This window comes from Zeus faber (assembly GCF_960531495.2).
Source record: "Zeus faber genome assembly, chromosome: 16".
Lineage (NCBI taxonomy): Eukaryota > Metazoa > Chordata > Actinopteri > Zeiformes > Zeidae > Zeus > Zeus faber.
In genome coordinates this window covers 13,648,676-13,673,520 of record NC_137202.1, presented here as the reverse complement: position 1 = coordinate 13,673,520, position 24,845 = coordinate 13,648,676, and the positions used below count along the sequence as shown (strand labels likewise).

The 24,845-nt window shown below is 43.8% G+C and overlaps 1 protein-coding gene across 1 annotated transcript in view; it reads left to right on the top strand.

The window, feature by feature from the left end:
* Positions 1-21,659, top strand: part of slc30a6 (solute carrier family 30 member 6) — a gene marked incomplete at its 5' end in the record, with an annotated part of 60,312 nt that extends 38,653 nt beyond the window's left edge. The window contains 7 exons of the mRNA XM_080016838.1: positions 776-870; positions 6,399-6,447; positions 17,377-17,496; positions 17,731-17,833; positions 18,232-18,279; positions 18,435-18,503; positions 20,486-21,659. Coding sequence (XP_079872964.1) covers positions 776-870; positions 6,399-6,447; positions 17,377-17,496; positions 17,731-17,833; positions 18,232-18,279; positions 18,435-18,503; positions 20,486-21,118 — 1,117 coding nt within the window. The 3' untranslated portion in view covers positions 21,119-21,659. The remainder of the gene's footprint in view (positions 1-775; positions 871-6,398; positions 6,448-17,376; positions 17,497-17,730; positions 17,834-18,231; positions 18,280-18,434; positions 18,504-20,485) is intronic.
* Positions 21,660-24,845: the final 3,186 nt, after the last annotated feature.

Here is a 24,845-nt window from a genome sequence, read left to right as displayed (position 1 = left end):
GTGTGATTAGCGCGTTGGAGACTAAGACCTGGCGGACCCCTGTACCCATGTGCAGTGACTTTGTCCTTTTGTGTTTGTGTGTGTGTGTTCAGCTGACTCAGAAAAAATGATGAAAGCTGATTCAGAACCAATGTTGTATCATGGTCCAATGATTTTCATAACAAAAACATGTATTAAGTTGTTTAAAAATCTTAAAATATCAGTTGGCCTGATGCACTTTATTAGATGCAATAAGCACAATTAGAAATCTCTAATAAAGATGGTGATGACGATAATAACAGTCAGTCATCATAATATAAATTTATGTTATTACTACTATTTTTATGTGAATGCATCATATCAAATGCTGGTTACTGTAAGCTGTCTTGTAAGCAAGCCAAACCGCATAATCACTAATACAAAGATATGAGATCAGTGGAGCAGAGATGAGTGTCCAAAGATTAACTTTATAAGAGTAATTAAGATATTTGAGATTAATTTTGTCTTTATTTTGTTAGGATGTAAAAGAAGATGATAACTTGCTTGCACAAATAGACAAACTCCTCATTTCAACTTAATTCCATTAAAGAAGTCCTCGCAGCCCCCAAAGAAAGGGCGAGAAATGAGGAAATCACTCAGAGTACAGTAACCAAAATCATAGTGATATAGATTTAATCAAAATCACTATTGTCTTGTTTCAACTACCTGCTGTATCATGTGCAAGCTTTTTCCCATGCTGTTTCACGTATGCTCTATCAGTTTCTCTCAAAATAAATATTTGTCTCTTGTCTCTCAGTGGTCGTCTCCTGGTGGGAACATTTGTTGCTCTGTTCTTCAACCTGCTGACTCTGCTGTCCGTCAGAAACAAGCCTTTCGCCTACGTTTCAGAAGGTATCGCAAACACTCACACACTAAAATGGTTGGTGGTGTTAAACCAAGATTATTTACGGTTGTTGGTGATAACAGATTTGTGAAATGACAAACTGGCCCCAAGATAAGTCGGTGCATGTGGGAAGAAGTTTTTCAACGGTTTGTCTCAGGACTTTACGGGTCCGACGAAAGAAAATTCAAGTCTCCAGTTCTGTGATCATATCAAGTCACCCAAGTGTATAGCTTTCTAAACGAGTCTCTAAGCAAGCCACAGTTTTGAGTGCATTTAATGTCATTTGAACTACTTAAACTAATACAAAAATAAGTCATAAAGTAATAGTGGGCTAGCATACTCAGAGGAAATTGTATTGAAATTTTATGTATTGAAATGAATTATACAATTCAAATAATTACCAGAATTTCCAGGGAATTAGTCTTTTCTAAAGAAGCTGTTTTTGGAACGGCACCCCACATAGGTTCCGAAGCACAAATTATTATTTTCTAAATGTTTGATATTTTGGGGATTTTTTTCCAATTTTTCCTATTTTTCCAATAGGATTTTGTTGGCCAAGAAGGTGCAGGGGTCTTTGCTATCGTTGACAAATTACAGACAGGGAAAACTGGTGTGGTTGTATTGTATATTTGTCTCCCCAGTTAAGACAAAAAGAGGCTGGACCAACAAATGCGCGCACACGCGCGCGCACACACACACGGCAGATATGCCACACAAACCATGCAAACAGAACCACTAATGTGGAAAGGGCAATCTCATATAGACGTCACACAGACACAGTGGACACCCCAGGACATATTAACCTCAACACGGCTTTGTCTACGACTAATGGCACTGGACTGGAACACACACACACACACACACACACACACACACAGATATACAGTATATACATATAGAGAGAGGGACAGATAGTGAGACATACAGAGAGAGAGAGAGAGACATACAGAGATAGACGTGAATGCAGAGTGGGACATGGGACCAGACATTCCCTGCGGCCTGTTGGTAGTCCTGAAAACTGAGAGCGAGAGAGGGAGAGAGTGAAAGAGAGAGAGAGATGAAGAGATTGAGAGAATAGGAGTTGAGAAGGTCAATGGTGAATACACAACAACGAGCAGGTTGTGTTGAAGAAGGGTGGCGAGGACGGGGGAATCGAGGGAGAGAGAAAAACTGATCTGTCCTCCATTGATCTTGTACATCTAATAAAATGATGAATTATTTAAAAAAGTAATGATATTTAATTGTAACTATTAAATATTTAATTGTTGAATTCTAGGCATGCAACAGATTACAAAATATGGATCGCATCACAATTTTGAGTCACGGATCGGATCATTTTTCGGATCAGCAAAAAAAAAAGAAAAGAAAGGGAGACAAGTATAACTTTGCTTTCCATTTATTCTGTAGAACACTTAAAGTAAGGAACTTTTGCCCATGATCTTAAACAAAAACAACATTCAAGAAGATATTCAATACTCAATTGTCAACGAGTCTTATCTCCCAATTAGGGGCCTTTATGCATGGAGTTTGCATGTTCTTCCCGTGCTCACATGGGGTTTCCTCCTTGTAACATCAGTAAGGACCCCCACCAAAAAACATGCAGAAACATCATCGTTTGACCAGCGATGGACAGTTGTAATTGGTCCCAGGGTGCGTCGCTGTTTGCTGCCCCCCGCTCCTGGCTGCCCCCCGGAGGAAGGACAAGCCAGGATGCGTTAAAAGCAGAGAACTCATTTCACTGGCCCCCATTTGAAGCGTTCGTGCGTGCGTGCGTGTGTCTCGGTCGCCGTCACTGCATGATGAGTGCATGCACCATGTGACAAATAAAGATTCTTATTATTATTATTAATAAATTAAAGTGCAATATGAGGCATGCATGATACCTTCTTCCTTTAAACATGGTAGTGATTGAAAAATTATGATTCGATCCACCTCCAGTAACTGAATTTATTTCCACTAATAAATTAGTTTCATGTTCGATTTATCATGTTTATAACAAGATATATTTCATGAAAATCAGTTCAGATATTAAAAGAGTTAGATAAACGAGTTACAGTCAATTTTGTCGAGAAGTCTGCATCTTTCAATACGCATCGTATTTGTTTACTAGCGGCTCTTGACCACACCAATGTGGAGGACACGCAGACGCATATCGGCGACATACAGCAGCTCATTCCCGGCATGCCGTAAAGTAGCAGCCACATAGCACAACGTACCGTGAACCGATCGCTGCGCTTCATAGTAAAACACAGCACGCATCTGTCTCTTCTTTTCACTGCAACTCTGCATCAAGATTTATGGAATTAGGTAGCATAATAAGGTAACAATAGCAGAAATACTGTATTTTACTGTGATGGTTACATTTTGCAATTGATCCGCAGTTCACACGCGTGCCCAAACGTGGGGGGGGGGGCGACGACCCGTACAGATCACGGATCAACTACCCCCGGTTAGAACAGTATTGAATTCAGTTGACAGACTATATTCCACAGTATAAACACGTGATATTACACTCTATAAACTAACAATATTACACATAAACACAGACGATGACACATTATGAACACAAACAATATCACAGCCTATGCACATAGACATTTAAAACTGCTCAGATGAAAACAATAAAACAAACAGAAAATATTCTGTGTTTAAAAACACCAGGAAACAATGATTTTGCTGAATACAGCTCCCGGTGTGCAAGTACGGGACAGAAGACATTGCATGCAAATAGTATCAGAGTAAAATGTTGCACGAAAACAGCCAGTTGCGCCCAACGCCGACTCGAACCCGCCTAAGAGGAATTAGGTCAGCTTACTGTGTTTCATAAGTCTGTAGCTTTATTCTATTACCACAGCTTAAATTAATAGATTATATAAAATGATGGTATCCAAACTAACAATAAAGTAAAAAAGTGGTAGTTCTTGTTCTGATTAGTTTTTGTTTGTTGGTTTGTCTTCCCGTAGCAGTGATTGGCTTTGCTCACTGACGACATGAACTTCCTATCGGGTCTAACACACTCACTCACACTCCTCTCTAGTCCCATGCTTTCCACCTCTCCTCCACTCCCTCTCCTCTTCATTCGTACTGAATCACAGTGTCTGAACACACTGTGCTGATAAATGAGGTCAGAGGTGTGTGTGTGTGTGTGTGTGTGTGTGTGTGTGTGTGTGTGTGTGTGTGTGTGTGTGTGTGTGTGTGTGTGTGTGTGTGTGTGTGTGTGTGTGTGTGTGTGTGTGTGTGTGTGGACCAGTCTCAACATCACTTAACATCTGACATTTCAGGAACGGCGACGACAACACAGACATCTCCCATCAACAGAAATGCACAAACTTACTCATTTACACACACACACACACAGCTAAAGCGAAACCAAAAGTGCGTTATGTAACCATGTTCCAGACAGTGGTAATGTAGTGTGCCGGGGGAAAGATAGACACACTCACACATTCAGACACATACACACACGCGCGCGCACACACACGCTCTCAGACATGCTTACGCGCACAAACACACACTGACATACAGCCACAGTTACACAACCACACAGACACTGACACACATCCTCCCACACACACTTGAACACACATATATACACACAGATCATAAATAACTCATACCATTAAAATGTTTGTTTAGACTGACTCATCCTGCTAACCAAACAACCCCCCACCCCACCCCTGGTTCCCAACAAACGTGCACTCACGCACACACGACGCACGCACGCACGCACGACGCACGGACACACACACACACACACACACACACACACACACACACACATACACACACACACACACACACACACGCACCACATGCACGGCATCTGGCCCGCAGACACTGTGAGAAGGATTCGATGTGAAAGGTCTTTGACCTGACGTCGGGCCTTTGGGCCCGGCAGCATTAAAGGTGGGTTTGTGCAGCGGAGCAAAAAGAACGCGCCTTTTTTTTTTTTTTTTTGGGGTGGGGAAGAAGACTGGGTCTTTTTATCCTCCGTTACACTGGAGGGATGGCCCATGCACGCACGGCACGTGCACGTTTAAAGGGATTTACTTCACATAGCTTTCCAGACATGAGCTGAGCAGCGTGAGAAAAGACGGCGATAAAACGGCGGGGATGTCTGCTGTTTTTAGTGTTCTCATATTAAGAGGGGTTGTGTTTAAGGACGTCATGGAATGGCGGGGTTAATTTCTTCTCTAAATGTGTGTCTGTAAAGTCCTTTGATGCAAGGATCTTACTGAACATTCATCGAGTTAAAGTGTAAGTGAAGGCCACGACTTTTCACGTTTTTATGCCTGGTGGCTGCCCAGTATATTAGAGGGCTTCTGTTGGACACTGGGAGCAGCCCAGTACAACCACATTCCTCCAATACCTCCGTAACTCCAATGACATGGAACTGGTGTAGTCTCAGTGTTTGGTTATGTTACTTAAAAAAGTAACTTGTGATATTACAAGATTGCTGCCATTAAAAAGTAACTTGTTACATTACAGCGTTACCTACTGAGAAAAGTAACTCGTTAGAGTGCTTCTGTGTTGCCAAAAATGAAAACCTCCATTTCACTGTAATGTTCTTGTCCCTTTCACCCACAAATTCAAAATAATGTGAATACTTCCACGACGTAAAGGCTGCCATCTCACTAGCTGAGCTACACGTGTGTGCAACGAAAAGCCAATCAATTTGAATGATCTAAAGCTTGACTTTCGCTTCTAGCCAACCGCGTTTGTTGCTATAGAAAGAAGCACCGCCCCCTCCCTCGTGGGTAGGTTACACAAACAAACCGTAAACACAGTAAACACACCGGCAGCGGAGACAGAGCGCCAGTGTCCAAAACTCGGGAGGAGCGGGAGAGAGATGATGTATCGTTGACAAATGAGGGCCACTTACATCCGTAGTTCGGCATTTTTTGGGATATTTAAGTTCTCTAGCCTCCACTTTTCCCATCACATAATGGCATATGTTGCCGATTGTTGAACTCTGTGAAATCTGTGAAATGTGGCGGTGTGTTTTTGAAAGCCACTTGCCTTTTGAGCCTCGACACACCTTTTTAATCTTCTTAATCGTAGTTGTGGCAGCAGCTCAGTGTCTGTAGCTGTAGTAACTCTTGCTGATATTTGTAAATGCATAAATTGATTATCACTTGTCACTTCACCATGCTGCACTCTTATTCTCTGACAGGGTGGGATCCAGTTTGTGCTACATTTAATTAGCATACAGCGCTCATGTTACCGTTGATGTTACTGGATTGTCTTTGCTAAGCCCAATTAAACTGCTTATAGCGCTTAACATTTCACAAAATAAAATTATCATAAGCAGCCTCCCCAACTTGGGTTTCATCTTCAGCTAAATGGTAGCACCATGAGTCTACCCAATAACGTCCGAGCAATATTTTCTTCTCTAAAATATTCCACAGGACTGAGGAACTGGTAGGAAACACATTGCCTTGTAGTAAATATTGAAAGTGTCTGATATGTCTACAATGGTTAAATCCAGTTTGGCTAAAAAATCTCCCTCTCCCCCTCCGCCCCCCTCTCTTTCTAGCTGCCAGCAGTAGTTGGCTGCAGGAGCACGTTGCAGACCTGAGTCGGAGGTAAGAACATCTAAAGCTTTGCTCTGTACTCAGCACATCTCGGTGTGAGCAAGGGAAGTATCCATTTACACTGACTCAACCCTGCTGCTCACACACAACACACACACTATCCGTTTTGCTGTCTACAGAAGAGGACGCGCATTTGTGTGCGTCAGAGTTGTCAAAAGTATTGATTTCACGATAACTATTGATTCTGAATTTTCAAACAATATCAATACCCGTGTGCCGCAACACGATCACTTTTGTGCATAAAAATCGTCCTACTTAATTACCAGATGGACAAAACATCCTGCATCACCCTGGGATTTTCTCCTCTTTTGTCCAATCTAGAGTCACTTAGCGACTTATAGGACAGGGATCAATTTTTGATGGCTACTGCAGAGCCTTCATACTGCAGAATATGCAGAAATCAAGTCATCAAATTTTTTGAAATGTTTAATTCACTGAAAAACAGCTACGGTAGAAAGGGTTTAATTACGTTGGGCCTCATTCACGACTCATTCACTGAATTGTTTTAATTACGCACGGGATAAGCATAATTTTGGATCCAAGAATGTGTCCTTAAGAAAATGTAGAACTGCCTCAGACCAGTCGTACGCTCAAATAAAGACGAAGTCCTGGAAAATTATATTGCTGAACTTTAATTAAATGTAAGTGGCATTAGAACCACAATTGGTAAAAAAAAGTTAATATTCAATTTTAAATTTAATATTATCTATATAAAAATACAAAATATTTACTCCCAGTAATAATCTGACACCAATGATCCGACACCTATTATTTTTGTTCTTTGCGTCTTTTGAACTGTGTATGTGTTTGTTTATATATGTTAAAGTTTAGGATCCTTAAATTAACTCTGTATGTGCAGTTGGTTAACTTTAAACACGCAGGATATAAAGGATTCACATTAATCTCCAAGCAGGTGTGACAATGGCGTATTTAGCTTTATGGATATATTTATGGGTATTGCTGGGTGCACCTTCGGGAGAGAGCATATCTTAAAAGATCGCCGGATCTGTTTACTGGTAGTGATCAATGATCTGTTTGAGTGATCACCCGGTTTCCACTAGCCAGAGAAGCCGTTCTTTTATTACTGGATTTCACAGGTCCTTAAAAAGTCTAAAATCCAGTAATCGGAATTTTCGGCCTTAAAATGTCATAAATACGATTTAGACAGGTCTTAAAAATTGATTGGATTATGAAGTTCAGGGATGCAAACAACTCAGTTTTCAAGGTTTGTCACTTTGCAGGGGTGCAAAATCCTGCTAGCCGGACTAACTTCCGGCATAAGAGATTGGTCTAAGATTGGTCTAGAAAAGATGCTGGCTAGGTTGCCCCATATATGTGACCCACCGTGGATTTTAGGTACATTTGGAGCTGTTTGCCTTTTTTTTTAATGTCGTTTGGAGGTGAAGAATCAGAGCTTCAAAACAAGGTGTCACCTGTGCGAATCAAGCAAATATTAAGCAAAGTTATGACTTGTTAATGACAAGGGTGCAGAAAACTGTGTTTCTAAGATAATCACCCTCAAAGTTTTCACACCCTGCTGAATGGGGACTTGACACCCTTCTGAATGGGGCAATCTCTGCATTGTTCTTGTGTTTTGAGGGAATGTTGAACAGCGTCATCAACACACATCTTTGTTTTTAAAAAAGCTTTTATTTAACAGTAAGAATATACATGTTTTATAAAAGTGGAATTATTTGTTACCCTCCCTCCCCACGCGCATCAATGAGCCCATGGGTGCCCATGACCCTGTCTCGGTCCAGAAGTTGTCCTTCCTTGGACCACTTTTGGTAGGTACTAACCACTGCATACCGGGAATATCATATAGGAGATGTTGGTTTGGAGATGCTCTGAACCAGTTTTCTAGCCATCACAATTTAATCACAAACACAAACCTTGTCAAAGTCACTCAGTCCTTACGCTTGTCCATTTTACCTGCTTCCAACACATCAACTTCAAGAAATTACAGTTCACTTTCTGCCTAATATAGAACAAGTGCCATTTTAACAAGGTGACCAATGTTATTCACTTCACCTGTCAGTGATTTTGATGTTGTGGCTGATTGGTCTGTCTGTCTGTCTGTCTGTCTGTCTGTCTGTCTGTCTGTCTGTCTGTCTGTCTGTCTGTCTGTCTGTCTGTCTGTCTGTCTATCAAACAATTATATAAAAAATATATATGAATATTATTATATGTTATAATATATATAATTGTGGTGGAGGGCATAATATATATATTTATATATTATATTTTTATTAAACAATAATAAAAATATAATAATATATTTTCTTATTTACGTGAACCCCGTAGAATATATCCATTTAGGAATAACCTCTTTATGAAAGGTATAGAATCACCTTTCAAAATAAACTATATATGTAACTTGCATCCTTATGTGGCCACAATCAGCCCTTAACTATGGCGCAAACTCATTGGATGATGCTTTTTAAAGAACGGCAGTTTTTAAAACTGTTGGAGATTTATTATATTCCTGGACCACTAAAGTGTGAGGCACATCAAACAATTGTTTAATTCAATTGCAGGTAATTCTTTTTTTGTAATGTTAGGATCTTATTTTCTGCAGCTATACATAGTAGGTGCCTTCATATTTTATATATTGTATATTGATATTTTTTTATATTATAGGTTATAATATAAGTGAGACTGAACATATCCTGCGCTGAGCACACTCTGCTACATGGATGGGCATTGAGGGTTCGCCGCTAAATGCGGCGGGCCTTGCCCTTGCGTGGGTGGGTGTGGGGGTCCCCCTGGCTCGGGCAGGATGTCGGTCTTGTCAGAGTAGGACCTGCCACCTGGCCTGCAGTCTGTGCCTGGCGTCCATGACCTGGGTTCTGCGCCTGCGGCTGCGTCTTGTACCTGGACATGGCGACTGGGTTATGCACATGGGGACTGGGTTATGCTCCTCGGGGCCGGATGTGGGTGTTGCTGTGCGCCACTTCCAGCTTCGGGTGGGGGGTCTTCTGTGGCTTCAGGGCGGGGCGCTTCGGGCTTTCCTGCGACAGTGGGGTCTGTACATCTGTGGGGCTCAGGTGGCTTCGGGGCCTTTTTCGCTGCTTGGAGACGCTACGATATTATCAACCTTATACATCAAAACCAGTTGTAACGAGTCCCGTGCACTCAGTGGTGGACACTTCACACCACACACACACAGGCGGTCTCATCATAGGCGCACACACACACACCACCAGCACCCTCCTGGTTACATTCCTCTCCTTTTCTCCCTCATTTACTGCCATAACTATAGAATAGGCCACGTACTGAATCGATGTTCCAGTTTTCCTGGACTTAATTAACGCGTTTTTTCGATACATGTTGTCATCTGATGCTTCTATGTTTATGTTTTTCCATGTGCATGTTGTTAGGTTCTATGTTTATTTGTCTCACCTGTGGTGATTCTCCCCCTCTTGGAGTGGTGATTAGTTGTTTATAGACCAAAACATGGTAAAATAGTTGTCCAAAGAGGGGGATTGGTGGTGGTTCTGTACAACAACAAACTGTGCTCTTTTCATCTCACAGGCCGTCCACAGGACAGAGTTATTGCAGCAGTTCTTGATGATTTTAGAATGAATAAAGAGTTGCATTGCAGGTTGAGAAGTTGAACTCCACTTTCAGATTAACTCTGTCCTAGATAGATTGGCATACAAATACTCTGTTGTTTGCCCAGCATTCTGACAGCACAGGTTAAAAAGGAAAAAAAACATTTTAAGGAATTCCAATTTAGTATAAATGGAACATGCAGATAATTTACTTTAGATCTGTTTAAGTGGAAAGGCAGCCATTCCAACATTATAAATTACTTGTTTATGCATTTGGTAATCGATTGCCAGGATGCTTTTCTGTCTTTATTAATATCTTCAGCATCGCCATTTTTAGTAGCCATGTGTTATGTGTTATGTAAATATTGTTCCATCAGTAACTTTTACTCTGTAGATGTGAAGGAAATGTCATCTTCTGTATTGATCCTGTATTGAACTACGTACCAGGTACTATCTCCATCTAATCCAGACTCGACTGAGTCGGACTGGTTTTGCCCCAAGGGGCGTTCAGAGAACCTGCTTCGCTCAGACTGCCAGTTGCCGCTTATGTAAGCGACGCTATCGTCTCGCCACCTAATCCTAGCGACCTTTTGGGAATACCCCCCAGAAATACATATGGGATTGTGCCGTATCCGGTTGCGTGAGGTTAAAGGACAAGCAGTCCAGCATGTCGGACAGCAAGTCACAGGGTCAGCTGGAAGGGGGAGGGGCTTTAGGCTCCAGGGGCTGGACGGCTGATTGATTACGATTGATTGGAGTTCTGAGAAGCTACTGTAAGATCATCCGGCTCATTGTTTCCCAAAGACTGGCAACATTAACCCCCAGGCACGCATGCACGCACGCACGCACACACACACACACACACACACACGGACAGAAGTTGTCCCAACAGCTCATGTTGAGTTTTGTATTTTTGTACACAGACTAATCGACTGGTTGTTCAGTAGGATGTATGGAACTATTAAAACACAGACTTATGCACAACCCTACTTTACCCACAGACATACAAGAAACACACACACACACACACACACACACACACACACACACACACACACACACACACACACACACACACACACACACACACACACACACAATGCCTGCACAGATGCCTATCCACCTGGATGACCTGGGGTCAGGGGTTAAAGGTCATAGGCACAGTCGCCCTTTGCTCTGAGCTAAGTGAGCTCCTCCTGTCTCTGCTTCTTCCGACCTCTTCCGTATGGAGGGAAATGGAGAACCGATGGTCTTCCTGTAACTAAACACACACACAGCTTACAGTATGTAGAACACGTGGATGTCTGCTTGCAATTAAACTCAAAAACTAAAAACTTGAGGAAAGCTAAACACATTTTTAACTGTTTAAATGAAAAAAAACCCATGTCTTACAGTTTTCAGTGCTCACACAAATATGAATGAAAATAAAAAAAATCAAATCACAAAATATTGGGGTTTGATCTTTAATTTTCATATAAATGGTAAACATGGAATGCTGCACAGTACACTGAGAAGTCTAACTGTTCAACTGTCTTAATACTGATGCCAAAGCTTCACTTAATTTTGACGCTCTGCAATATATTCATATTCTTTTATTATTTTGTATGATTTCATACTTTTTTGTTTGCCCAACAATTACTTTTTGAGACCCGGTCTGCTAATCTCGGCACACTCATGTTAATCGGTGTTAGCACCTGAACTATTGTCTGTGATTCCAAAATATTAGTTATTACAGCGAGGTTTAAAGTCAGCGACATTGCGGTCATGTTTTGGGGCTGTGTTATATTGTGAACTCCATGTCGTGGATCGTATCATGGGTTTCTCATCCCACTGCTAATGCATATGCACACTCACAAACGGAATATAGTTTAATAACATTCTCTAGTTTAATCTTCAACACAAGACTAAGCCATCTCTGCCTTTCTCTCATTTAAAATGGAAATCCACCGTCGTTTCTCCGGCTGCAGTGTAACCACCCCCTCAGCCAGCGTAATGAATATTACATCCCATTGTGTAATCTTACATCTGGGATCACTATGGCAACCATCCCATGCCGGTAGTTGGAAGATGTGTGTGTTTGTTGGCGGCTGGCTTCGTGCTTACACAGACACACACACACACACACACACACAGTCAGCCTGAAGAATTCCATCACAAAATGAGCTTTGATTGGCTGAGGGAGCCGAAGTGAACAGGACGTCCCAGCCTAGTTTCCCCTGCGATTGTGTGTTTGTGTGTGTGCTCGTGTGTTAACAGCCCCAGTTAACCCCAGCAGGGCCTTGGGGCCAAATGGGTTATATAAACTGCTGCTCTGTTGCCCTACCAGCCACACGCCTGGGCTCCCTGTGCGCATGTGCATGTGTTCCTGCGTGCACATTTATTTATTACATTTTTTAAGAAGGGAGAAAATTTGACTGTCAAACTACAAATATTGAGTGATTGTCTCTCTAATCCCACGCTCTGTGTCCTGGATTAACACTTGCCACACACACACACACACACACACACACACACACACACACACACACACACACACACACACACACACACACACATACAAGCACATGCCATCAGGTCCCATGTCAAATTATATCAATGCGCGAGGGGGGATTATGATATTGTTGAGATTGTCGCCGCCTGGTCTTCGTCATATGTCTTTGCTCTCTGTCTCCTCTCCTCCCCTCCCCATAAATACCTTCCACTGCTGGGGTGAGGGATGTACTGTAGTGCCTTTTTTTGGTGCTTTGTTCCTTTCGAATCAGTGCGCCAAAATGTATAAAGCTGGTTTGATTTTTAGATTTCAGTACGTCAGTTTACCTTATCGCCATGATGGACTTGTCAATTAGACCTGCCACTCGGGCTGTACCCGACTCAGAATTTTGTCACTCGAATCAGATTTGTCTGTTCAATGTGAATATTTGCATATTCGCATTCTGGGGGGAGGGCGTCATCCTGGGGCGAGGCGCGGAGAGGGAGCAACTGGGCGCATTTTGCGCACCCCTCTCCCTTTTTCCGACAGCACAGACGATGCGCGCACCAGCGATGGGGCGTCGCGAACGTCACACCAGAACAGTGTGTTTTTATTTTATTTTATGTCTCGTTATGGAACGAAACACGCGCATGTGCAACAGTATGGAACAAAACCGTGGAAGAACGGGTCTCAGCTCTCCGTGTTAATCTCCGCAATCAGGGTGCACGGAGGATTCACACCTATAAAAACATATTTATGATTCCCCTTATTTATAATTCCTCATTGAAATGTTATCCCTGTGCATTTTGTAAGCTTCTATCTGTTTTATCCTGTTATTTTAATGGACACTGACTGACAAAAAAACAACAACTGCTGGACTTGAAGAATCTCAGTCGACTGACGGGTTTTAGACAGATGAGTCGACTCTTCCACTTTCAGAGGGCAGCCCTACCTGCCACTAGCATTAATTTTTCCCGAGTGGAATCAATCATTATGGCCATATGAACCCAAACAAATGGTTTGGGAGTACAGAGTATGTTGATTACATGTTTTTCAATTTCTCTTTCTAACTTTGACACAGTTAAGCTGCTTTTACACATGCACTCTGGACAATGTCCGGATAAGCAGGTCCAGACATTGTCCGGAGTTGTCCTTTCACACATGTAGAACACAACCGGAGAGTGTCCGTGTCAGACACGTTTACGCCACCTGGAAATACTTGGTTTGGTTTAGATGAGGGGTGGAGCGAGGCTAGAGCTTGCAGGAGGCAGGACATGACACAATGACGCTGCGGAGTATAAGCACACCCAAGATGGCGGAAGAGGCTATCCATTTTTGACGTTGATACTCCACGTATTTGGACATAATATTAACACAAGGGTGGAAGGAAGGATAAATATAATTGTAAAGGAAAGCAAAAATGCTATGTTCTGTGCACGGAGATCCGCATGAAGGTAAACAACTGGAGCATGATAGAGATGTCATCGACACGCCCACTCGCTCGCTGTGAATGATCTGCACAGTTACTTGCACTGTTCACACATACCGCTCAATCGGACATTTTACAGACTTTGTACTAGGGTGCTGGCTGGGTTAAAATCCGAGTAATGTCCGGGTCAAATGATTTGCGTTTACACATACAGCTGCTCCAGGTAATATCCGGATAATTTCAGGGCTGCACTGCATGTGTGAAAGCAGCTTTAGTTTATATGGAACCCATGATTCTGGTGGCTCGAGCCTACCATGTAGGAGAAATGTCTTGCAGCAATGCAGATTTCAATCCGGCCCGCGCTCATATATTGATATGGTCTAAACTTCCTTCTTGATTATGTGATGATGTATTGTTTAATGTCAGTATCACAGGAGGGTTATGCAGCCCAGAGGGCACTCGGGGTCAGCTCTATTTGGGTTATCAGAGACTCCCTAGAATGTTCTGAACATGCCGCCGGGGGCAGTGTGCAGCTGTGTGCTGCAGTGAATGCCAGTCTCTGGAAAAGGCATACGTTTAAAACACAAGTTATTTTCAAAGTTTGATATGAGTCAGCAGTATTTATATCCGTATTTTGTTCATTCAATCTTTAGTGACCCCAGCTTATACTTCCTGCTCTGTTCTAAGTTAGGTAGGCGTGCGTTACCTGTCCTAAAATGCTCCTGCAACGCTAGCTTACTGTTCTACCAACCTGTGATTATTTACCTGTGTGAATATGCTCTTAAGATACTAGGGCTTCCCCCAAAAAGTTGACCAAATGTTATTCGATGAGAAGAGTCTTACTCGACCAAGTCTTTCATTGGTCAGTTAGTCTCAGGGGGAAAAAAAATAAAACTCTATTTAGGAGCTGCGTCTTGTTAAAATTAACCTTAAAACCTAAATGGCTGGATCCGTGTATGAAATGCAAGAGGGCTTTTAATTTGAAACAAATTTTAACAAAAATAAATGTTTTTCTCCTTGCAGGTTGTTCCGACACATTCGGAATAATTACAGCTTTCGTTAAGCAGCTTTGCCGTTAAGTAACAGGCGGCTCGCTTCATGTGTACGCGCCGCATGAAGTTGATTAGTCTAAAAGTCAAAGTAAATATTGCGTGTATTCTAAAAAATATTGCGTGTATTATTAAAAGCCATTATTTATATACTGTATATAGCCGTTCATCGCATTCTCCAATATCCAAATTGTGTTTTAAATGCCCCGACGGCAGCGGTGCACCCAAGCCCCGTGGGGGGCAGGAACTGGAAAAGGCGCAGCGAGTAGCGAGTGTACCTCCACCTGAGTGAGTCCGCAGCCCTGGGAAGCGGTGAGGTCGGGCGGAGCAAGCGCTGTTAAGCCCCTGACAGCGGACAGGCGGGAATCTGTGGCCCTGGGAAATTCGTCTGAAGAGCGGCCCTATAATGAGGGGAAGCAGACACCGGGAAAATTATCTTCCGTACGCCACATTTCAGTGCAAATGATGTCAATATGTAATTGAAATTTCTACGTTGATAAAATTATCATAGGGCCTAATAAGTTTAATTGATGTAATGTTTAACCAGTGTAATTAACAGATGGGTCGCTTCATGCCTGCGCACCGCGCAGCACTTGTAAATTAAATGTATATTTTAAAGGCTGGTTATTAGGTTTTGTATTTATCTGTAATGTAGCACAATGTTAACAATGTTAAAACATTCTCTCTCAGCCCTGGAACTCAAACCATTTTATGATTCCCCAAAAACATATATTTGAATCATTACATTAATATCGTAAACGTGAGACGAATGGCTTGAACTGATGACTAAAAGTCGACTAGAAAAATCTTAAGTCGGGGGCGGCCCTAGAAGGTGCTGTATCTATGTGAGCTTACATAAACCATCATTTTACTGAAACACAGAAATGAACAGCATGTTCGGAATCAACAACAACAACAAGAAGAGAGTTGAAGTTAGGCTTCCAACCGCCGCTGACTTTTTCGTACCGTTGGGAGCCGCTTTTGAAATGTGCCGCCTCCAGCTGCTTTTCTGGCAGAGCGGAGCACAGCTCAACTCTTTCAGTAAAGCGCATATGAGACCATTTATCTCGCATTCATAGCATTTGTCAGCCAGCCAATTAAGAAAAGGCTGATGGTCAGCCGCAACCATGATTGAGTGAGCATCTTGTCAGCCACTTTTTTATATTGGCACTAGCGCTGCAGATATTCCTCTCATCACATTCAAATTTGTATACCTTATTATTTTTAATATTCTAATGTATTCAAATTTTTCATGCTCAAATTTAGTACGGGGGACGTTACACACTGTTTCGCACCTCCGATCAGGCATCCTTTCTCCAAACAAATAAAAACTCTAGGTATATTTAATTTATTCAGTTCCCTGCTGCGGAGCAGATCAGTCCTGAAAAAAATCCCGCCTGTGTTCTCACGGTCCGGTGCCAAATGCTCTGTGCATGGATGCTAACCGGTGGTTGGGAACCTCTGCACTAGAGGATATTCCGTCGGTGATGGTCGGGTTTATTTTGAGAAGAAGATTCTTTATTTATCACACACGCACTCATGCGGCGACCAACAACACCCACACTTTCAAATGGTGGCCGGTGAAATGAATTCTCCTATCCCATCCTGGCTTGTCCTTCCTCCGGGGGGCAGTCAGGAGCAGTGGGCAGCATACAGCAACGCGCCCGGAGACCAATTTCAGCAGTCCATCGCCGGTCAGACGAGGAAACCCCATGTGAGCACAGGGAGAACATGCAAACTCCACACAGAAAGGACCCAAATCGGGAGATGACCTGCCGGAGCACGGTGCCAACAGCGCCCAAAGTGGGAATCGAACCCAGCGCCTTCTTGCTGGGATGCAGCAGTGCAATGCACCGTGCTCACACTGTGCCACCTTACTTCATCGCCACATCTGTGGAATTACTGGACATTCTGGTCAAAGGCGCACTCTTCCTTGTACACACAGTGAAACGCCAGAGGAGAGAGAAACGCTCCGGTGTACAACTCCGCCGACATCGACTTCCCACACCATTACCCAGAATATTTCTCTCTAATATTTGTTCACTGTGCAACAAACTGGATGAACTTTTATTGAACTTTTTTGCTCCTCCCATGTGAATTGATTTGCTAAGATTAGCCAAAACATTTTTAATCGACTCTTAAAAAAAAAAAAAATCGCTATTCAGTGTGTATTTATAAAAAATACACACTGAATAGCGATTTTTTTTTTTTTTTTTTCAAAATTCTATTAAAATGTTGTCCCTGCAGCCCCAATTGGCACAAAAAATGTCATCAAATATAATTCCCCTTGAACAATTTAAAACGTTGTCTTTTGGAAATTACTTTCTGGGAAGTCATTGTACACAAATTGAACTAATCTGGATTGTGTTTGTCTTTCTCTCTGTCTGTGTGTCCGTGTGCTTGTGTGCGCATTGACAGCGTGTGTGGCATCATACCAGGTCTCAGCAGTGTGTTACTACCTCGGATGAATCCCTTCGTCCTCATCAACATGGCTGGGGCCTTTTCCCTCTGCATCACTTACATGCTCATTGAGATCAAGTAAGGACCGACATCTCAGTCTCTCGCTCTCTTGCGTCACCTTTTCTGTGTCCTAGTGGCAGAAACGAAGGAAAGTTCCACACGCTAACTAGTTCCTCAATTTATTTTGCGATGGTGATTTATTTTATTTTTATTTTTTGGCTAAATGAGTTCCTTGGTCTTATACAGAAATAAAAACACACATTTATACGTGTGCAGTTGATATGTAATATGCATGTGTTCTATTTCGTTCAGTAACTACACAGCAGTGGACACTGCCTCAGCAGTAGCCATCGCTCTCATGACCTTCGGCACCATGTATCCCATGAGCGTCTACAGTGGGAAGGTTCTGCTGCAGGTAGCACGCACACATTAGTAAACAAGTATTGCAAGTCAATACGAAAACATATTTGTTATACTTAAATATTTTCTTTCCTATTTTAAAACTCTCCATTTCAAAGCATTGAATTCATCTTCCAAAGGGATCATGCACACCATTAGTCATAATTCAACTAATAAGTCAGTACTGCAAAGTTGTAGTTCAAGTCCATATATTATCGAAAGTGAGAAGCAGCAAGTAAGAATTTAGAATTACAATGTAAAAATCCATCCAGGAGCCAGTGTGGCAATTCAAAACCAAAGTGAATTCATTTATTTTCCTCCCATTTACAATAATATGTACAATGGGGTAGGTGCTCAATCATACCGTTCTAACAAATAACCAACATGTTGAATTCACTTTCACTTCCTCTTCAGACCACACCCTCTCATGTCATTGGCCAATTGGACAAACTACTCAGAGAGGTGAGACATAATAAATAGTCAATATCATTATTACTTTTTAATGGTAATTTATTTCATGAAATTATGACGGGACATTGGAATACCACATTTTGCTGCCACTATGGTTAGTGTGTGGATGTTGATGCGTCTGCTGGTGTTTCTGTGTGTCGACTCAGGTGTCCACTCTAGATGGCGTGCTGGAGGTTCGTAATGAGCACTTCTGGACTGTGGGCTTCGGATCCCTGGTACGTAAAAAACGGTGATAATGTGATAAACCCAAAGGAATCACTCCATTAGTACCACATTACTAATAACTGCAAAACAATATCAATATTTCATTACCCAGAGTCCCAGGAGTTACTCTGCCCCATACTTCATTACCTGTATTCCAGATGAGTATGACAAATACTACATTACCATATTCCCAGGGGATCAGTCTATTACATTACCCATAAACAGTCTTTTAGTCTGCCAGTCTTTTTTATTACTAATGCCAGTCAGACTGGCATTAGTGATTGCTTGATTCATTTTTGTTTCAAGTTATCAGACATAAAAAAAACATCCCAGAGACATTGATGGTCAGACAAAAATACATTCCAAGACATTACATGACATACATGAAATCGCATCAATCAAATTACATGTAAAATACAGTTACAGATTACAGGACGGGTGTCAGTAACATTAGTCCACTCGTTGACCTGCAGGTCCCAAAACCAACCGCTCCAAAATGTGTAACAATAGTTTTGGATTCAACACCCTGCACAAGAGCCAACACTTCAGTATCACGGCCATGTCAAAATTGTGGAAAAGTGACCGTAGTAGTTTTTCTCCACTGTAGTATTTGATTGGGTAATGAGGATCTTGGAATTTCACTGGGATTGGTATCGACTACCATATTGCTGATATCGTGGCATGCCTTTAATCCTTAACGGCGGAACTGTCAGCCATACATTCTCCCACTTCTCCTCTGTTCTGTCCACGACCAATCTGTCGTATTTCCGGCTCCTTGTCACCTCCTTCCTGTTGCCCCTTAACTTCCTGTCCTCCTCCTCCTCCTCTTAGCTCCCTGTTGTCGCCAAGGTAAACTTTTACCCTGCGTCAATTCCTCTCTCCACAAAACGCCTGCCGTTCTCTCTCCGCGCCCCCTCTCCATGCCTTCCTCTGTGGCGCTCTCCCATCTTCGCTCCTCCTTTGCCCCATTTCCCCATTCTGTTGTTCATCACATCAGAATGACGCGCTCACCCAGACGAAATGAAGGAACAAGTCATCCATCCGTAGCATCCCTCACTCTCCCGACTGTCTCTCGTCTCTCTCTCTCTCTCTCTCATCTCTCTCTCCCTCCCCGGTTCTGTCTTTCTCTTCGTCTCCCTCAATCCCTCTCTGTCTCGTTAATTACTTTCTGTCCTGGTCTAGCTTTGGATGTTGTTGTTCAGACAGCACAGAGGGCAGAGAGGTTGTCTGCCGCGGCAAACAGCAGGCTGGGTCACGCACATATACACACAACATAAAAACACAATACACACTATCCGTGATTTTTAAGAGATGTGAGCCCATGTTTCCCTTTGTCGTCTTCAACGTCGAGCCATCTCATTAGGTGGCCAGCTTCACGGGGCAATTCAGCCGTTCTAGAACCAGAAGCTAGAGGGAAATCTTGAATGGCCATTGGGAGTGGCATCTTTGCGCTTTGCTTTTCAATGGGAAGAAAACGGTCGTTGAAATGACCACACTCCTTTGCTGTCAAGGTCCATCCGGTGCAGATTGATTGACGTGCAATTTGGATTTGGGGGACGAATTTCACGTCGGCATGCAGTACGTTCTTTTTTTAGAATCCATCGCCGCTTTGAATTTTACATGTCAATTTTTAAAATTTGGTGACGTTTTCTGCGGCATGTTGTTTCCGGCTCTGCAAGCGACACTTGATCCGTCCACATGAGGATTATTTATCCTCCATGTGTCAGCGAAATGCGCTGCTGTGGTAAATGTCCGTGCTCTGGATGCTTTCTAGTTGTCGCTGTTGTTGTTATACAACTGATGGCTGTTGGCCCAGAGCCAGTGGAGATGCTGTCTGAACCGGTTTGACCCTCCAACTGCGTGACTGGGGGGATTGTGTGTCAGAGTTTTGGTATGTTGTCACGTGTGTGCGTCTCTGTGCGAAAAAGGGGGATCGTTCTAAACTAAACCTAAATCTTCTCTCGCCTCCGTCTTCCCCTCCCCTCCTCATCAGGCCGGCTCCGCCCACGTCCGTATCCGTCGTGACGCTAACGAGCAGCTGGTTCTGGCCCACGTCACCAATCGCCTGCTGCCGCTCGTGTCCACGCTCACCGTCCAGATCTTCAAAGACGACTGGAGCCGCCCGGGCCTGCTCTCTGGGACGCCGCCCGTCCCCGGCGCCGTCCCGCTGGGTCACGCCGAGGGATACGCCCACTTCTCCTCCTCCTCCGCTCCCCCCGTCCTGCCGTTGGACAGGCTGGAGATGGACCCTCTGACGTCCACGCCGTCCAAACCCAGCAGCCCCCCACCAGAGTTCTCCTTCCACACCCCGAGGAGGGACATCCAGCCCCTGTTGGTCCCCGCGCCGCCGCCCCACCACCATCACCACCACCAGGCCCACCGGCCGTACGGAGGCCTGGGACTCTCCTATGGAGTCGCCCCCTACGCGGGGCTGCTGGGCCCTGGCCTGACTAGGCCCGGCGGCGGGAGCGGGAGCGGGCTCGGACTTGGTTTGGGGACGGGCGCCGCACAGATGCCGTCTTCTCACAGCTACAGAACTGCCTTAGGAGGCTCGACGGCGCCGCCACAATTCGGAACCGGGAACCCCTCGGCCTCCCCGTCACAGTACAGACAGTTCCGACCCTGAAGAGGGGCGTTGGGAGACGCGAGCCAAGCTCTAAGTGCTAGCTAGATCTAATACCGATTGACTGAATCAACTTAAAACCTTAAGTTCAGATATCTCAAACCATACTCCAATCTATATATATTTTTTCTCCCCATATTAGACGGCCAGACACCAAAGGATGAACCTCCAGGTCATCCGGACCTCCACCACTCTCTGGAAAGTGGTGCTGTGGGAAGTGTCCATTCAGAGTTGTGCCCATAAATCTTATTTTATTGTGAGCCTCTTCTTCTATTCCAAGAGTTGGACATTATACACATATGATGGTATTTATTTTGCTGAATGGGACCAAGATGCCGGTGTGGATTAGCGTTTTTTGAATTTTTTACTTTTACAGATCGGGCCACATAACTCAGCGTGAGCACGTAAAGAGCCGACTGATATTCGACGCAGAGGCTTTCAAAGCAGTGCGACTTAAGATTTGTGCCTCGAATTTAAAACCTGATTTTATGGTGGCTCATCTTTACTCGCGGTGTAGCAGATGTGTATGTTTAAAAAGGAATGACTGGGGATTTGTAATTAAAAACAAAAAAAAAATGTAAGACAATTGTTTCTCTTCATGTTGTCATTATTAATTTCTCTTTTATCGATCTTCCCAATAGCTCTTGAGCACAGAACTCCTTTGATGGGATTTCAATCCATTAAGTTCAACACACACACACACCAGTTTTTAACCCTGACCTGCTTTACCTGAATACTTTTCTGTCGTGTCTCCATTATCTTATGACGGTCCGCTTGCTTGAATATGCTGACATACTAAACCCTAATTTGGCATGCTAAAAAGAATGCTAGTGTGCCGGTTCGGACGCCGCGACAGGAGGAAACGGGAGCGACGGACCCGGGATCTGAGAGGTGACGCAGAGGGGCCATTTCGTGTACCGCCCTGTAGGCAACGAGAAGTGCGTCCCTGATCGTTGTGAACGCTCCCGAACGTTCTACAGTGTTTGTTGGGCCAGCAGGTTTCATAGCCAACACAGTGTACCCCCCTCTACCCCAAGCGTAATGAAAGATGACACAGTTTAGCAGCTCTGCAGCGTCTGGTTATTTGCTCTCATGGTGTTCTCCTGGCCGATGGTTTCCCGCCCTCGTGCTTTATCATCAAGGCGCGAGCTTCATCACCATTGGCCCGGAAAATCAGCGGATAAATGAGAAGGCGCCGCGAGCCCGACTGGGACGTTGAAGTGAGCAGACAGTTCCATGTCCAGGGCCAGACCTGACGTGTTGGGAGACAGAGACTTGTAACCTCGTTACTGAATGATCCGTCTGGTCCGCGGAAAGCCCTGATGGGCCTGCGGTCTCTTCCGCACCGGTGCTCACCGGACATTGGGTTTGTTCAGTTTTAATGAGAGGATGATTCACGTCTTCCCTTGGACTATGGGCCAAACTTTCAGTCCCGCGTTTTATCCCAAAATTATTTGTTAAGCATAGCGCTTTGGACTCGGAAGCTGTTGTGCAAAATTCCGATATGCATCTGCACAGTCCATTCTAAAATATGCCTGGTAAAGGTACCCGCAATCGTTATACACAAACCCAAGGCTGACATATTTGTCTACCGAGTGCCAGATTTGGTTTGACTTTAGTACCAGTTCTAACACTCTTCAACACTCTCGCTGCCATTTTAATCATTATTCACCTGCGATATATTGTGAATTAGATTCCTCTTAAAGATGGAAGTTACAAGTTTTTTTTCAAATCAATCCCAGCAGCCCATCCTAACACACACACACACACACACACGCACGCACACGCACGCACATACACAAAACCCAGTTAAAGGGTTTGGTCTGAAGATTTTCATTTCCTTTTTTTATCCCCCCAGAAGCAGATTATAAGACGGGTGTTGTGGCTTTTGGGGCAGATTTCTGGTAAACAATCAAACAAGTAGTATTTCCTGGGGGCTTACGAGGCCCCGGAGGTCCCAGAGTGGACGACCTAAGCTCCTAAAAGGTCCCCTGGCATTTGAGGGCCAGACTGGAGTCCATATTAATGTCGACTTAACAGCCGTGGTACAAAACAAATGGGGGCACGGCCGTTGTAATCTTTGAGGAAATCCCATGAAAATAAAGAGGAACTGTTGGTCCCCTTTGCCTCGCAAGCTCGCTCCCATACTGTAAAGGGCTTACCCTGCACCGCTGTGCAGTGGTCACAGCGCTTAGTGGCCGACTTGTAAAAGTCCTCCGTGCACGATCCTGCGTCTATCGTTAAATATCATTGTGACAATCTTAAAGGAAGACTACAATATTTTTCAAACCTAAATCTTGGATTTTTTATTTGACCGCCGGGAGTCGACCCGAGTGAATATTTTAAAATGTACCCAATATTGAGAAAAGCTTGAGCCAACTGCCGCGCGATGGGGCGACCATGTGATGTCTTGCCTGGATTTTCCTGTCCTTTTCCTTTCTTTATTATTCATGTCATTTATACACATCACAACACTCAGATGTGTCGTTTTCACAGCGTGCTTGCATGAAGGATGGACGTCTCTGAGGAGGTGTTGTCCAGGCCTGGTGGACTTGGGCCTCAGTTTTACTCAGCGTCCCGACGCCGTTCTGCACCGCGCTTAATGCGGCGGGCGAGCGGACCAAGTGAGCGTTTCTCTCGCTCGGCGGTGTTAAGAGGCACAGCACAGCTGGTGTGAAAACTGGTGCTGGGCCTTCAGCCAGCCAGCCGAGCCTCGGAGACGCACTGCCTCGCACGGAGCTGTCACATCGCATGAGCGCTGAGCGGAGAGCCGACGCGCACGGAGAAATGTTCCCAAGAAGTGGGTGGGGGCGGGTGGGGGTGTCTTTTTTTTTTTTTTTTTTTTATGGCGGCTAGTTTGATATTAAACATCCATCCATTTTCTTTACCCAATTATTCCTGCTCAACGCCATGCGTGGGGACAGAGTCCATCCCAGCTGAAGGGGGACAGGCCCATCCGCCGCAGGGTCCTGCACTCATGCACCACCCGGGGTCTCCCGTGGAGTCTGTGGAGGTGGGAGCAGTATTGTTGTTGGCAAATAGGTTGTGTACAGCAGCAATATGTGAATGTAAAGTCATGCACTTCCAAAATGGCAGAGTAGTGTTTGTGTGTCTCAAACCATTGTATGCTCAATAGGGGTGAAAGGTTCGGCTCCTTTTTGAGACTCTGTTCCTGACGAGTGACTCTGTAAACAGACTAGTGTGGTTCTCCGACTTGTCAGTGACTGAACAAACCGAAAGATTATTTTGCCGGAGTGACCCATGATTCCTGAGTCATTTCAAATATTTGTCCGCTACGAATGTTCAAATAGGAAGTACTGCTACATACTAAATCCAAGTGAAATACGGTAGTACGCAAACACTGCATACTACGCTGTACAATAGAATGCGGGGGACACTGGTTTCTCCGCAGTGTCGTCATCAGCCTCGGGTTCTTACCAGGTTCTTGAAGCACTTGAATTTTGTCCTCAGAAATTGAAATACTGGAATATCATGAAAATAGACAATTTTGTGCTGAAGTGCTTGAAAAGTCATTGGAAAAAAAATTCAGTCATTGAAAACCTGCAATATTCCCCCTGGTTTTCTTATTCAAATCGTAAGATCATAAAACATTTCCAGAATAGCTTTCACCACATAGATTATTGCAGGGAAATGTCAATTCAATCCATCATGGTTGGAAATAGACACTTATAATAGTACTTTGTACATTACGATGAGATTAACCAAAACA